Source organism: Podarcis liolepis (genome assembly GCF_965112155.1).
Source record: "Podarcis liolepis genome assembly, chromosome: 6".
NCBI lineage: Eukaryota > Metazoa > Chordata > Lepidosauria > Squamata > Lacertidae > Podarcis > Podarcis liolepis.
In genome coordinates, this window is record NC_139559.1 from 30849212 (window position 1) to 30865076 (window position 15865).

The 15865-nt window shown below is 44.2% G+C and overlaps 1 protein-coding gene across 1 annotated transcript in view; it reads right to left on the reverse strand.

Annotated features, from left to right (window-relative positions):
• The window catches only part of MTCL2 (microtubule crosslinking factor 2), a 92452-nt gene that overhangs the window by 61136 nt on the left and 15451 nt on the right, over positions 1-15865 (reverse strand). The window contains exon 2 of the mRNA XM_083507876.1: positions 6289-6513. Coding sequence (XP_083364002.1) covers positions 6289-6513 — 225 coding nt within the window. The remainder of the gene's footprint in view (positions 1-6288; positions 6514-15865) is intronic.

Below are 15865 nucleotides of genomic sequence, written 5' to 3' on the forward strand. Positions count from 1 at the left end.
AAACTACAGTGGACGCTCGGGTTGCGAATGTGATCCGTGTGGGAGGCACGTTCGCAACCTGCAGCGTTCGCAACCCGCAGCATTGCGTCTGCGTAAAGCGCAATTTAGCGCTTCTGCGCATGTGCGAGCACTGAAACCCAGAAGTAACGCGTTCCAGTCCTTCCGGGTTCAGCGTGGTGTGCAACCCGAAAATGCGCAACTTGAAGCATCTGTAACCCGAGGTATGACTGTAAAGGGTGAATGGCTAAATCAGGGGTCAGCAAATGTTTTCAGCAAGGGGTTAGTCCACTGTCCCTCAGACCTTGTGGGGGGCTGGACTATATTTGGGGGGGGGGGACAAATTCCTATGCCCCACAAATAACCCAGAGATGCATTTTAAATAAAAGGACACATTCTACTCATGTAAAAACATGCTGATTCCCAAACCATCCGCGGGCTGGATTTAGAAGGCAATTGGGCTGGATCTGGCCCCCAGGCCAGTTTGCCTACTCACGGGCTAAATAGACACTACATTTTGAAAACACAACCTTCTTCTCTGGAAATGCGACATATACTCCTACAACATGTATCAGCTCATGAATCGATAGCTATGGCTATCAAAAGTTCTAACATCCCTAATAGCCTCATTATGATGTGATGATGCAGTTGAGATTAAATCTGCTTGTATATCACTAATTATGGCTATCTAATTTATAAATACAAATCGTGGTGTAATTAACATCTGGAATGTGAACGTGTTTTCTTCATTGTTATTTTTTTTAAAAAAATTAAAGTGTGAACATGGTTTTAACATTTCAATGTATTTTCACACTTAAACGTCTTTTGTTACATATTATAATGTTGCTTTTTGTAACTTTTCTATGTTTCCAATTAAGGAAATCAGCCCCCAGGCATCACACTCGATAAACACAGAATGCGTGGAACTCAGGGGTGGGGAACCTGTAGTCCTCCAGATGTTGCTGGGACTCCCATCAGTCCCAGCCCACATAGCCAACTGGCAGCAGTGATGGGAGCTACAGACAAGCAACATCTGGAAAGCTGTAGGTTCCCCATCCCTGATAAAACTGGACATCATGCACTATAGTGGGGGAGCACGTGTCCCTTGACCTGTCTCCATATGGCTCTCAACCCAATTTCATAAGGTCGCTGCAGACCTCTGGCAAGAGCAATCTGTCCCTCCCCAGACAGCCTGCTGAGGGAGCAAAGGGGTGCCCCTTGTCACCTTTTAGCTCAGTATAAGGTAGCTCTATATTACATAATTGGCAGGGTGTTGGCCTGAGACTAAGAAAACCCATTTCAATAGCTACACTTAAACATTTGGGCACCTGGGATGTTTTTCTGCCTCCAGGGGTCTAGGCTTTGCTCCTAGTCCTCATTCAGAAGCTCTGGAATGACTAATAGTTTGCATACAGAAGGTCAAAGATCAAACCTTGACACCTCCAGTTAAAAAGGTTCAAGTAGCAGGTGATGTGGAAAAGACCCTCTGCCTGAGACCCCAGAGAGCCATTCGCAGTCAGAAGAGACCATACTAGGCCAGATGGATCACTGATGGTCTGTCTCAGTACCATGTGGCTTCATATAGTCAAAACATATGGTCAAATACTTTGAAGAACCATGTGTTAAAAAAAACTACAAGCTGTGGAACAAGATGTTATCATTCCCGACACCAAGACAGAAACCCTGAGTGGGGGGGGGGGCATGGAGCAAGGGACTTTTGCAGCCTGACTGGCTCCTGCTAGCCAGGAAGAAAAAATGGAGCGCAGTTTTCCCAACTATGTTGGCTGCACCAACTTGCAACATGCGCCCAAATCAGGTCCCTTACCAGGAACTGGTCTGGCTTTGGATCCAGAAGAGCCATTGCTCTGCTTCCACCCTATCATTGAAACACCCCCATTGGGGAGCTTTATTCCAGCTACTGCTGGCAAGAACACCAATGGCAGCATATACTCCTCCATCATTTCCCTGGGCACAGAAAGGGCCTCCACGGTGGCCAAATTCCCCTGCCGGTGGTGTCAATTTCTAATCCCTGCCAGCAGTATGGATCAATGGTTAGGATTGCCCCACTCATTCCAGAGTATCAAAGCCTCTTCTCAAAGCTATGGTGATATAAATACTGAGGGGCAGAAGGCATGGAAAGGAGCTGTTTGGACCAGAACTGCTGGCCCTTTATAAAGAAATGGGTTGCGTCCATAAGTAGACCCACTGAAATTAAGGAGTATGAGTAACCTAGGTCCATTGATTGCAACGAGTCTACTCTGAGTAGAACTTAGTTGGCTGCAACCCAAAACCTGCAGCCTTTACAATGATCAGGCAATAACGCCTGCCTTGCTTTGGCCTATTTGCATAAATAAGCTTCTAAGGACATGTTCCCTGCAGTTCTCTCTTTTCGAACTAGCTGAGTTGTGGCATACAGGTTAAATCCTCAGCTTGCATTCCTCAAGTTGCTAATTTAAATCCTACTGCAGACTCAGATATTGGCATATGGAACTGGGCATTGCCAACACGTAGCACCCACAATAATGGCAGCTGGAAATTTTCAAATGCCCAAAGCTCTAATCAACAATACTGAGCAAAGCAGTATTGCCCCACGGGATCGAAACAGGGAGGACAGTAGTGTTTAGTAGGGCAGGATATCTACTACCTCATTCCAATGCACGTATCATGCTGAGAATACATTCTGTTGGACCCCATCAGGTCCAGGTGGTAGCTACATTTACTTTTAAACAACTTCACAAGCATATCCTCTTAATTACAGAGCAGTTAGCGATGGATGCTTGGGTGGAGATTGTCATCCGTCACTTGTGGCAGGCTTCATTTCCAGAAACTGCCATTTTCTGGAGCCTGGGGCACTTGGCAGCAGGTTCAGTCCTTTGTTTAAAAGCTTCCATTTGGCTCAATCCCAGGCTTTGCTGAGCTGGGATAAAAGGTACTGCGACAATGAAAAAGCGTTTTGTAGCTGAAGAAGAACAGCATTCCAGTGTAAGTGGAGAGGCTGCTGCACTTACTCTCACTGAGTCATGACCAAATACAAGCACAGGTGCTGCTACAGAAAGAGTTACAAGCAAAGACTGCCCCTGCAGGGAAATGGCCAGCAGTGCTGGGCATTGATTGCCCTTCTCTCCTCAGATGGGTAGGTTCGAAAACACCTGTTTTGCTAATTAAAATTGCTCAACAGTTGATTGCACAGAGAGAGCTGCATACTTTGCCTGCCATGTCTCTATGCAAGTAAAAAAACCCACCTCTACATTTTATTACTATTTTCTCTCCCCCCCCCCCCAGTCTACTAGAAAGGGGGACCATGCACAGAGTCTGGGACTTCTGCCCAGTTGAAAGGCTTGCCCATGTGGACTGACAGCACAAGGGTTGCTTCTCAAGTTGCCAGCTCTGTAGGGCCATGAGATGGCCAACCTCTCACACAGCATACTGCCTTCCTTGACTCACTGTGAGCCCAGAGGATAAAAGACCACAGAATATGTGACCAGAATAAGCAGGGGGATGATAATTGTACCAGCTAAATGCCTCCTGTTTTCAAGTCTATGCACCACAACAGGGGAACTCACACAGAGGCCCCATGGAAGGGCCAGTGGCACAACTAACTCTGCAGGTGAACTTGCAGATTCATTTTTAATTGTAAAGGGGGAGAACAAAGTATTTGCAAAGAATCAAATTCTACTGCTTAGACAGTTATAAGGCTAGCCAGTGCTATTTGCTTAGGGTGTTCATCCAAGTCGCCCCTGGAGAATGCCCAAAGGGTTGGAGCTCTGGAGCTAACATTTCTGCTTTTGTTAATCATGGGGGAAATGCCCCCTCTCCACAAAGAGCACAACCTTCCCAGTATTTTCTTCTCTCATCCACACCATGCCAGTCGCCGTCGACATGCCTAAACATTTTACAGACTCCCTCATCCTGCCCTTTGGTACCCCAGCTGCTTGTGCTTCCGCTCCCTATCAAATGCAACCCAAGAGTCACATCCCTTTGGATCAATGTTCCAGGGGCCTTGTGACAGTGGTAGGTGGAGCCAGAGGCAAAAGTGGGAGGAGCAACAGGTGTAAATGTACAGTAGGCTAGTTTCTACACACACTCACAAACCTCTCTCTATCCTCCATCCAGGCAGGGGAGAGGCATTATCAGAGTTCAAGGACACATCAGGAAAAAACACTCAAGGAGAATATGAAGTGCATCCAGTGAATGATATGGCTGGGGGAGGGGGAGTATGATGTAGGGAGAGGCTCAAGGAACAGATAGAGAAGCTTAAGGACTGTATTTGGGCCCCAGACCTCAGGTTCCTTACCCTGGCCTATGCCATTAGGCAATGCAGCTTTGTTCAAAGGTCCACAGCAATGGAACAGGCCTTGGAGGCAGCAAGAAAGGAGGCATTCCTCCAGCAGATTGTGTTACTGTGCAATGCCAATAAAGTGCCATGCCTAAGCAGCATATGCACCACCCAGCTGGCCTGTGCAATCATCAAGAGCTAGCTAAGGCCCTTGGGCAGCTCAGGGAAGGGGCTCAGCCTCTCTGGTCAGCTGCTTAGTTCCCATGACTGTAAACTGAGCTGACAAGAAAGCATATCCTTATCACTAACCCTTCCCAGGTCTACACATCACAAGAAGCCTAGTGTCTGTGCAATGGAAAAGGGAGTGAAGTAGAAGCAGAAGTACAGCAAGGAGTCCAGCTGCTGCTAAAAATATGCCACATTGTTTGGGGAGCCCAAGTTTCAAGGGATATGCAGCTATGACAATGCACACAAAGGTTGCATGCGATATGTGATGAGCCAGATTGTAATAACAGCACGAGGAATTGGAGCAGGGTTAACCCACAGTCCAGATCAGAATCCTGATGGGAGCTTTCCTCCCAGTGCAGATAAATAGGAGTCAAGTCCAATCAGGAAAACAGCAGGAATAAAAGGGAAACGGGGGGGGGGATCCCCTCTCCCACCATGCCATGGCCCCAATCTGGATCAGGAGCCCCTGTGCTGCTTATTTGTTCAAGAAAGACCAATTACACAGCAAATGTCACATCTAGCTTGGTCTTAAGCTCTATGGAGGAAGTATGGGATAAAGGTGCAGGATTCTATAGATCCCATCACTAGCTCTGTTCTCCAAGGCAAAGAGATGGGTTTTCTCTCCATTTCAGCCTGCATTATGTGTAATGCAACACCAGCTTAAACCTGGCTCTCTGCAGGATTGGTCAACTCAACATTATACAGTAAACTAGGCAGCAATTAAATGCTAAAGGGGCCCCAATCCTCAAAGGAATCATTTCAAGCAGAGCAAGCTGCAGTTCACTCTCACCACCAAGGCCTGAACTAGAAAGAACTTACGCAGAATTGCCTATGTGCAGGACCATCAAAAACAGCAAAAAATAAACAAACCACAGGTAATTCAAATTCTGCAAGAAAATGATCAATTCCATGACATCTATGCAAATTAACAATCACATGCATATATTTGCTTACTTTGCATATTCTATTCTGCTTCTGTTGGTCATAGGAGAATGGAGCCATGGCGGGTAATGAAACCCTGGCCTTTCTGTCCCCCCACCTACTTGGCTTCTGAGATTTTACTTAGCATTGCCCACACTTTCATGCCTATTTTCACAGTCACAAGGGCCAGAAATATGCTTCTTTCAAAAGCTGAGATTCTCAGGATACTTAATTCTGCACCCAATGGAAATTTCAATGTTTGCCCAGTAAAATTATGGAAGCGTTAAAATACAAAAGACTTGATCTGCTGCTGCCTCTTACTCAGATCCAAAAGGGCATGTAGATGAATTGAGTCTACTCTACTACAACTCCAATCTCTGTTTGTCTTTACTTGCCATTATCTTGCCCTTATTGACTTAGTAAGAGGTGGACTATGTTTGTGCAAAGGAATCCAAGCCTCGTGGTTTCCTCTGGGAAATTGCTACAATGCCCAACAGCAGCATTTCACAAATCTTCCAAGTTCTGCTCTAGGTCAGTATGGCAACAGATCCATTTTCGAGCAAGTCATTTCTAAGCAGTTATTTTTGCAAAACATAACTTAAATGCACACCAAATAAAGCCTGTACCCCAGCACTGGCGGAACACATGCTTCACATGTAGAAGAGCAAAGGTTCAATACCCAATACCTCCAAGTTAAAGGATTTTTGGTATCTGAGCCAGGAAAGGCCTCTGTCCAAGACCTTGGAGAGATACCAGTAGCGAAAATAAACAGCACAATGGACCAATAATCTGAAACAGGACAAAGCAGGTTTTTTAAAAATCCCAGGACCATTCAAATGTCTTCTCTCTTGTAACTGCAGGCTTACCTTGACATCTTGTTCAAGGCCGTGGATGAGCTCTCCATCCACCTGGCCAGTCTGTGCCACACGAAGGCTGCGCCGCTCTGCCTTTCGCAAACGGTATTGCAAGATGCGGCAGGTCTTACTGGCTTGGTCCAGTTGCTGCCGGAGCTCCTGTAGCTGGTAGACATCTTCTTCCATGTAGACATCTCTCATCTCCAGCATCTCAGCCCTCAATTCCTCAATCTCATCCTAAGGAAGAAAAGTACAATGGTCAAAGAATGGACAGGGCAAGCGTTACAAAGCTTGCATGTGACAACATCAGAAAAGAATACGACAAGGGAGTGAGGAGGGCAGTTAATACCTGTGTGTTTATATATTCTACACTGCTTGTCTACTATAAAAAGTCCTCAGGCAGCTTGCTTGCTTGCTTCGTTTATTAATTAATTAATTAATTAATTAACCAACCAACCAACAATATTAAGAATCCTAAAACAAACTACTGTATGATCCAACAGAACAGCAGGGTGCTTCTACAAAGCTATTTCTTATCAGGTAAAACCAGTAGATTAACGAACAAAAACAATACCCCTCACATTTTAAAAGGCCATATATGGTTTAATTAGCCAAAGGCCTGATTATAAATATGGTAAGTAGATAGATAAAATGTGGGTTGGGAGGTTTCAATGGAGAATCGATTTAAAAAACCCCTATTATGAAGGGGCAAGAGAAAGAGTTAATAAGAAGAGAATGAACTGCAGTTCCCTCCAACCCAAACTACCAGGGATGTGGACAGTGCTTTGCCCTGGACTTCTATATAACAGTATATTACTATTATACTATTACTAGAATAGTATTCTACTGGTTTACTATTACAGTAGTACCTCAGGTTAAGTACTTAATTTGTTCCAGAGATCTGTTCTTAACCTGAAACTGTTCTTAATCTGAAGCACCACTTTAGCTAATGGGGCTTCCCGCTGTTGCCGCGCCGCCGGAGCACAATTTCTGTTCTCATCCTGAAGCAAAGTTCTTAACCTGAAGCACTATTTCTGGGTTAGCAGAGTCTCTAGCCTGAAGTGTATGTAACCTGAAGTGTATGTAACCCGAGGTACTTCCTTTTCATCTATTTATAAGGGTGGGGGTGGGGGTAAATAAGCGATTTGTGAATGCTTTAAAACAATTACCTGCATTGAAGTAACCAATGCAATCCTGACATGGGACTGTGAACATGTCAGAAAATGTTTCCACTGCAGCACTAAGAAAAATTCCTCCACGTGTCTGCACTACATAATTCAGAACATTTAGGCACCAAGCAACGGGTGAGATTAACAGCTAAAAAGCCACCATTTACAGATAAAATTGGGGGGGGGGACTCCCTATGTAAGACCACCCAGAACTAGAGTGCAGCCAAGCAATGCCAATCCAACTAATTAGCCCTAGGAGATTAGAAGCAAAGGCACTGAGTGCATAACATGCAACTCTAGGATAAAAGACTGCACAGCAAGAGGAAAGCTACAAAGCACCAGTCACAAGGCCCAAGAGCTGTCTCCCTGAGAAATTGTCCTTATACTTGCAGCAGCATCCTTACTTCTGACTTTATACCAACAGTAATGTCAAAAGGGCTCCTGTCCTTTCTGGAGCTCGTGGTTCCCCTAATTAATAGGAAGTCTCAACTGCTCTGTCCCAGCTAGTAGACTGTAAACCTTGGCTCCAAAATGGCTGCTAAAAGTCATTAACAGCCATGATAAAAAAAATACATGACAAATCAGAAAATATATATTGTGCTGTAGAGAGGAAAGACTTTTCCTTATGGATCACAAAGTTATTTCCTTCCTCTGTCTGCCCCTGAGTATCTTACCTGCAATGCTCAAGATCATGAATTTTTATTGGAACTCATCTTAGAATAAGAACTGGGTTTAATATATTGTACAGCTGCTTATCACACACAGAATTGTTTTGTTTTTTTTTAAATCAAGACCCATGACATGCTATATAATTGTCAATGATAGCACAGAGAAACTGTTAACTCTTCAGTACAATGGTATATGTGCCTACTTCAAAAGTAAACCTCTTTTCATTTATTGGGGCTTACTCCTAGGTAAGTGGTTACAGGGTGGCAGCAGAGGCATTGGCTTAGGATTTGCACTTGGGAAACCAATATTCTTGTGCCTTTGACAGCTCTTCCTCCACAGTCAGGACCATCAAGACACAGCTGATTTCCCATAAGATTGTCAGGGTGGATGGGAGAGATGAAATTAGCAATGATTGTACTCTCTAATCTTCAGCTATGCCATGTCCCCCAACAGCCATTTTGTGCTATGCCATAGCCCCACAGCGGCCATTTTGTGACTGGCGCTCTCAGCACTCCCTCAAAATGTGCCCACTGGTCTTAAAAGGTTGCTGATCCCTATTCTATTTGATTGTATTCCTCTTTTTTTTGCCACACCTGCTCCTGCATTATTCTGATGGTGGTGCTCAAACTGGAGATTTACAAACACATAAACAGAAATTTGTGATGACTAGCCATCAACTCCACAACTTATGTTAATAAATTTCCAGAAGTCTGCACCCTGAAGCAGTGAAAAAAAGAGGGGCTTGGGAAAATAGTCACTTCCCCAAGAAGGTGGTGTTTACAAGTATGGTTAAGAGCTCCAAGGGAATTCAAAAGATGCCAAACAGCAACTTGAATGCCACTGACATAAACTCAAGCAATGGGCAATAGCTCAGTGGTAGAACTTTGCATACAAAAGGTCACAAGCTGAATCCCCAGCATCTTCATCCTGAATAGAAACTGCCAGTGAGCAAAGACGGTATTGAATTAAATGTACCAATGGCCTGGCTTAGTATGAGACAGTTTCCTATGTCCCTTTGGAGTACTGTACTCAGCCAATATATCCTTTCTAGGTCACAGAAATATGCTGAAGCACATCCACGAGGGATGTGGCATTGGTGGCAGTGGCATTCAGGAGTATAGAAACATCAAGCACCAGAATAGGAAACATTTCTCCAGTAACTGTGTTTCCAGAGTCAGAGCCAATTGCCACAAAGTTGTACTTCCCTGATCCTGGAAAACCCAGAAGATCCACCCAAAGAATTATATAAACAAAGTCAGTGAGGCAGAGAACGTGGGTGCATGCCAGGGCCTCATGGGAGCCTTTCCAAGTGTTCTGGAATGGAATGGGAAGCAGAACAGCCCTGTGAAAGACTGAGCAGCCTGCGAGTAGCTAAAAGTAGGTTTACTTCTGTCAAAGTAATATGAAAAAAAAGCTTCAGTATACTTCAGCAGCTCTAGTGCACTAAGTTCTTTCAGTTCAGATTTAGTCAAAAATACTACCAGCATGCAGTGTCCTGGGCAGTGATGCATCTGGTATAGCTAATAATGGATCTATTCTTCCAGAAGTGGACTGGCTCCAGGCTGCATCTGATACCAAGCATGCTTGAAAAGGCAAAAGAGCCTGAATTCCTAGCTTGCCAAGAGTCATGGTCAGGGCTCTTCCTCCGCAAGGAAATAGGCCTTGGAGCCTAATTTGCCCTCAGAATTAGCCTATAATATCCCTACCTCCCCAGGCGGGTGTCCCAGCACCAGAAGAGCCCATGACGGCAGTGGCCTGAAGAGGTCCCATTACCTTCCTCAGACTCTAAGCACTACAGCTTGGAAACCTCAGCCTTGCCCATGCCACTCCTAAATACCTCCTAAAACTGGTTGGACCCCTTGAAAAGTAAGAGGCTTCACTCATCAGCAGTGGGGCTAGCTGGTGAGAGGGAGATTTAATTCTGGTTCAGTCTGGGTTTACTGGTTGTTGTAGCAACACTCAAGCCTGCCTTGCCTGACTTCCAGTATATAGGTGCTACTTGGACCCATCCAGGATGCTAACCACTATGCTTGTTTAGCAAGAACTACCCTCTTGCTCTATCTGACTCTTGCCCAATCTGACTTTGCTTCCTGGGTCCTGAACTGGTACTGGTGAGCAATATGCAGCCTGACGTCCCCTAGGAGCACACAGTCCTCCTTGGCTAAAAGCCTTTCTCCTGACTGCCTGGGACAGGAAATCCAATTGCCTTAGTACCCAGATCCCTAACAACAATGGGGCTGCAGAATATAGCCAAATATTTTAATACATAACTTTCAACTGAGGCCTGTTCACAGTGGGTTGTATTCATTATCTGGGGACAACATGGGCCATTGCACAGGCTTCATCTAGTGCAAATGCAACTCAGTGTGTGTGCATATACACATTTTAAGGCATGTGGGGAAAACCTCCAGCCCAGAGCAGGTACCACATCTGCATATTCATAACCTAGTCAGGGACTTCTGACTATGTTTTTATGGCTTTCTTTCATATTGTCCTATCTGTGAACAACTGCCTACTAAAGAATACAGTGGTACCTCGGGTTACAGATGCTTCAGGTTACAGACTCCGCTAACCCAGAAACAGCACCTCAGGTTAAGAACTTTGCTTCAGGATGAGAACAGAAATTGTGCGGTGGCGGCACGGTGGCAGTGGGAGGCCCCATTAGCTAAACTGGTACCTCAGGTTAAGAACAGTTTCAGGTTAAGAACAGACCTCCAGAACGAATTAAGTTCTTAACCCAAAGTACCACTGTACTGGTTTGAAGGATTCTATTCTGTGGTTTCACCATCAATTCCCTAAGTGGTTTTCAGAGCACCATTTCATTAAAAATTGACCAGACTACTTTCACATGTTGGTGCAGAGGTAAACAAAGCTCCCTTAGGAGTAGGTACAGAAGTCACATTTTTGAAAAGTCACACTACCCCAGCCTGCACAACTCTACCCTTTTCCACAATAAATGCCTCATGAACGCAACTGGATATTTAGTGAGAGCTCCCAGGATCCCTACAAGGAGTCCTGGTACCCAGTAAGAATACACACATACATAGTTTCACCAAAAGAAAGGTTTACCAAAGCTATTGAAGAATTTTACTCTTCTTTATGCAAGTATGGCACTATCAAAGCAGGCTTGAGACAGTTTGGGGAATAAAGTGAAATAACCAAATGACACCCCCCCCCACCACACACACTAATTAGCACTGTCACACTTCACCACAAAATCCTCATTTTGGATAGAAATCACTTCGAAATGAATGGGAGCTGCACAAGAGCACATTAATGCTCTTTCTCAAGCTCTGGCTCATTTCAGTGAGGCTTGCAGAGACTATTGTTGACAATCAGTCACCTCACCATGGCCTCATCCTGGGCCATGAGCTGAATTATGAAGATGGTCCCTATAAACTAAAGGATGAATTCTGAACTCCATCAGTTGGTTCAATAATTCATCTCCTTTTCATATACACAACTAAACCTACTGCCTCCCAGGAGTGACATACTTCAACCAGTTCAGCAAAACTAGCACACCACCTTCCCTCATGAGGATCAACCATTAAAACATAAAATAGACCTGACAGCCTGGAAGAATAACTGTGAAAACTCCAGTATCAGAGGGGAACGCGCTGAACACAAAGAGCCTAGAGCGAGGGCACTTGAGAGAGAAAGGACTTATTTCTATAAATACTTTACAGGGAGATAAAGAGGAAACTGTGGGTGGGGATAGGATTCTCCTCAGTAGGTGGGAGGAACACCTAAACCAAAACAATGTTGTTCAGCTATAGGGGGGGAAACTCCTTTCTTCCTATTGGACAGATGTATGATGAATAAGCTGTGAAGACACAGCATTTCATTCAGAAGGCACAACATGAAGAAACCTGACTTGCTCCAGTTTTCTCTGGACTGCAACTAAGAAAAATGAATGGGACTTGATTTAGAGGTCCAACCAAGTAGTTTACTCAAGCCAAACTAAATTTTGATTGGGTATTTGTTGACCCAAACTTAAACCACACACCTTATCAGCAGATCAAACCTATTCCTATGAATTTTCAGTACTTGGGTTTAAAAAATAAATAAATAAATAAATAAATAAATAATAATAATAATAATAATAATAATAATAATAATAATAATAATAATAATTTTTTAATACCCCGGCCATCCGGTTGGGTTTCCCCAGCCACTCTGGGCAGCTCCCAACAGATTAAAAACAGAATAAAACTTCAAACATTAAAAACTTCCCTAAACAGGGCTGCCTTCAGATGTCTTCTAAAAGTCAGGTAGTTGTTTATTTCCTTGACATCTGATGGTAGGGCATTCCACAGCGCAGGCGCCATCACCAAGAAGGCCCTGCCTGGTTTCCTGTAACCTCACATCTCGCAGTGAGGGAACCACCAGAAGGCCCTCGGAGCTAGACCTTAGTGTCCGGGCTGAACAATGGGGTGGAGACGCTCTTTCAAGTATACTAGCCAAGGCTTTAGGGCTTAAAGGTCAGCACCAACACTTTGAATTGTGCTCAGAAACGTATTGGGAGCCAATGTAGGTCTTTCAGGACCGGTGTTATATGGCCTCCACAATCACAGACTCACTGTTAAGACCGTTTTCATGGAAGACAATATTACTCGGCTATGGGTGATTGCCAAAGAAAGAAGACTTCAAGGGGTGCACTTTTATCTATGGATCAGGATCTGAAATATCCACCCTCCCCCCAAAAAAACCTATCACCCAATTACACCACTAGGTATGTCTATGAATGGGAAAATGCACAAAACAAGAACTATTTAGAAAGCTAATATCAATATAGTAGCAATTTTCTTCCAGCTGACCAACGTACCGGCTTGCCACTCTACCCCCAATCCAACAACACAGCAATGGGTTTATTCTGTATCATGCTCCATTTAGAACCATTTCCAGATGGCACAGACCCAGTCAAGTGACCTGGACCTATAGAGCCTGCAGCCTGGCAGAGCATCAGACTTGATGGCTCATGTAGATAAAAGGAAATGAAAATCCAAAATCACTTCCACATACTGGTATCACAAAATAAGACCAGATGGTGAATGGGATAGTCTATATTGTAAGCTAAGGGATGGTATCAACTCCCTCTTGCTTGTGCTCTCCCCAGCCCCTTTGCCTATTGCTAGTAGCAACAGGGAATGTTGCTCATACCCTGGGGTTCAAGCCATCTGTTGCTCCCTGTTTCACTGGCAGTAGCTCTCCTACAAGAGGGCTGAGCTCTCTTGGCCACTTCTGGCTGGCCACATTCCCTACACCCCCTGGGAGACCTTCAGGCTTTTGTCCATTTGAATTTGGAGAGTGGGAGCAGGTAGATAATTCCCCTCTTGCACTTCATGGATCAGTGGTTTATCTGCTTATGATGATCCACACAGGAAAGCCAATCACAGAATGGCACCCATTAGGAAGCCTTCCTATTGAGCAAGCAAAGAGGGTACACAAACAATGGCTTTGAAAACCTGCCTCCCGGCCAGCATGTCACATCCAATGATGAAATGAGGCATTATATCCAAGGGCACCAGAGGATTCAGAGTTCTCTGCAATATCCTAGCAAATTGCCATCACAGAACAATCTTCCTCACCCCACTCCTTTTAAATTAAGATATGAAAAAGAATGAGAAAGCTACCTAAAAGCAGCACCCCAAACTAGTTAAAGGCACACACACACACAAACCAGTTCCACATGCATATTGCATCTTGTTAATCACCACTGGATAACTTATTTAGTTAAGGCATTAGTACCATTCAGCAAAACCATTAGTGCCATTCAGCAAGAACTATTCAGGGCAACAAACCATTAAAAAGGTAGATCAGGCTACTGTGGACAACCATCTACTTGGAAGGCCTGGCACGAAAGGTCAGCAAAGCAGACTGATATGTGTTGAATTGCATACCCTAGCAGGGGAGAACACTATAAATCAGCAAAATAATGCCACTTTCCTATAGCTTTCTTCTAGTTCACTGGGCACTGGATTTCTAGTTAAGTGGTCCTGGATTATGGCTCCAAGCAGTGAGTTCTAATAGGAATTATCAGCAGCTCTGTGGGCATGTTCAATCTCCCTAGCAGTACAGCAGCAGCCCCTAGGCCAGGCATCCCCAAACTCTGCCCTCCAGATGTTTTGGGACTACAATTCCCATCATCCCTGACCACTGGTCCTGTTAGCTAGGGATGATGGGACTTGTAGTCCCAAAACATCTGGAGAGCAGAGTTTGGGGATCAATTGGCAGGAAGCACAGCAGAAACAGAGAGCCAGTCCTGTTGCAAGAATTTACAGAACACACAATACTTTCAAAAGAGGTTAGCTCCACATCATTGAAGATAAATATTGGCCTCCAAAGCTGAAACTGTCAACTTTAAAATCGTATGACCACTTCCTAGCTTGTATTCAACAGCAGGGGATCCTGATTAGTGTGGTTGGGCAGAGGCATAAATCGAAAAGAATGCACATTTGGATCAGAGAATTCCAGGGGGCAGTATGTCCAAGCACACAGTGTGAGAGGTGCCCATTGTTGAAAAACACTTCAGAAAGAAGATTGCTTCTGAAAAGAAACCTACATTGTCTGGGGATCACTGCTATTGCACAAAGCCTCTCTCAGCAAAAATGCCTTGCATGAACCATGATCAGGTTTCAATTGGCAAGTATAATTAAAGGCCATACTGTCTGTAATGATGCTTACCTTCCTTTGAAAGACACTATTATAAATGATACTTATATCAAAGCAGAGTCTGGTACTGTAAAAAAAAACAAAAAAAAAACCCACACTAATAAGCAGAGCAATTCAACTCATCATTCTAGAAGCCTCGGCATCAAAGCATTGCACCCAGGTATTTATTTCTAGGGAGGAAGTGGGTGGAGAAATCTCTGTTCGGACAGCTGCAATGCACAACAAAAGAGGGGAGGAAATTGTTACTGGGCAGAGTTCAGCCTGAACATGCAAAGGGAACTCCAGAAGCCAGACAAACCTCAAAAAGAGCCAGGACTACAGCAAAAAAAACCCCAAAAAAACCCTGCCAAACGATTAGTTAAAACAGGTTGCCTGAGCAATAAGATAGGGACATAGGAATCTGCCTTCTACTAAGCCAGAGTATTGGTTCGTCTAGCTACACTGGCAACTGTTCTCCAAGGATTCAGGGAGAAGTCTAGGACTGCAACTATTAAAGATTATGTAGGTAGCCAGAAATAAGAGGGCTTTTTTCAGCTGTGCAACCCCAGTTGTGCAACCCCCTCCCCTTGATCATATCAAGTCTTGCTGGTGGCAAAATGCGGGTGCCCAAGAAGAGTCTGGAAAACTGCATCTGTTACAAGGTGCCATTTAATCAAATTAAAATTTCCACCAGGTCAAATCCATTAAAGGAAAGCAACTCCTTGCATTTCAGTGGGTGATATTTTTGTAGCCCTTTGCACAGTTTTTATGAAATGGAAGAATCTTAAAAGTATAATACTGTACACATGCAAGTAGTCAGACGTGGGGTAATGAGGAACATACACAGCAGACAAAGAAGACTTGTTTTGGAAAAGGTAACAAAGTATTTGATGAGCAAATAAGACATATTGACTGGATCTGCATTTTGGAGGCCTATATGAACAGTTATTGCAAACTGGAATGGATGATGAAGAACTTGAAACCCTCGCAGCTAAATATCAATTTGAGTAGAGGTGTTTAGGACAAGGGCTAACCTTGGTTCAAAATGTATTCTTGCTTCTCAGTGAAAAGTGGGAATATTCAGCTTTCAAATAGAACAG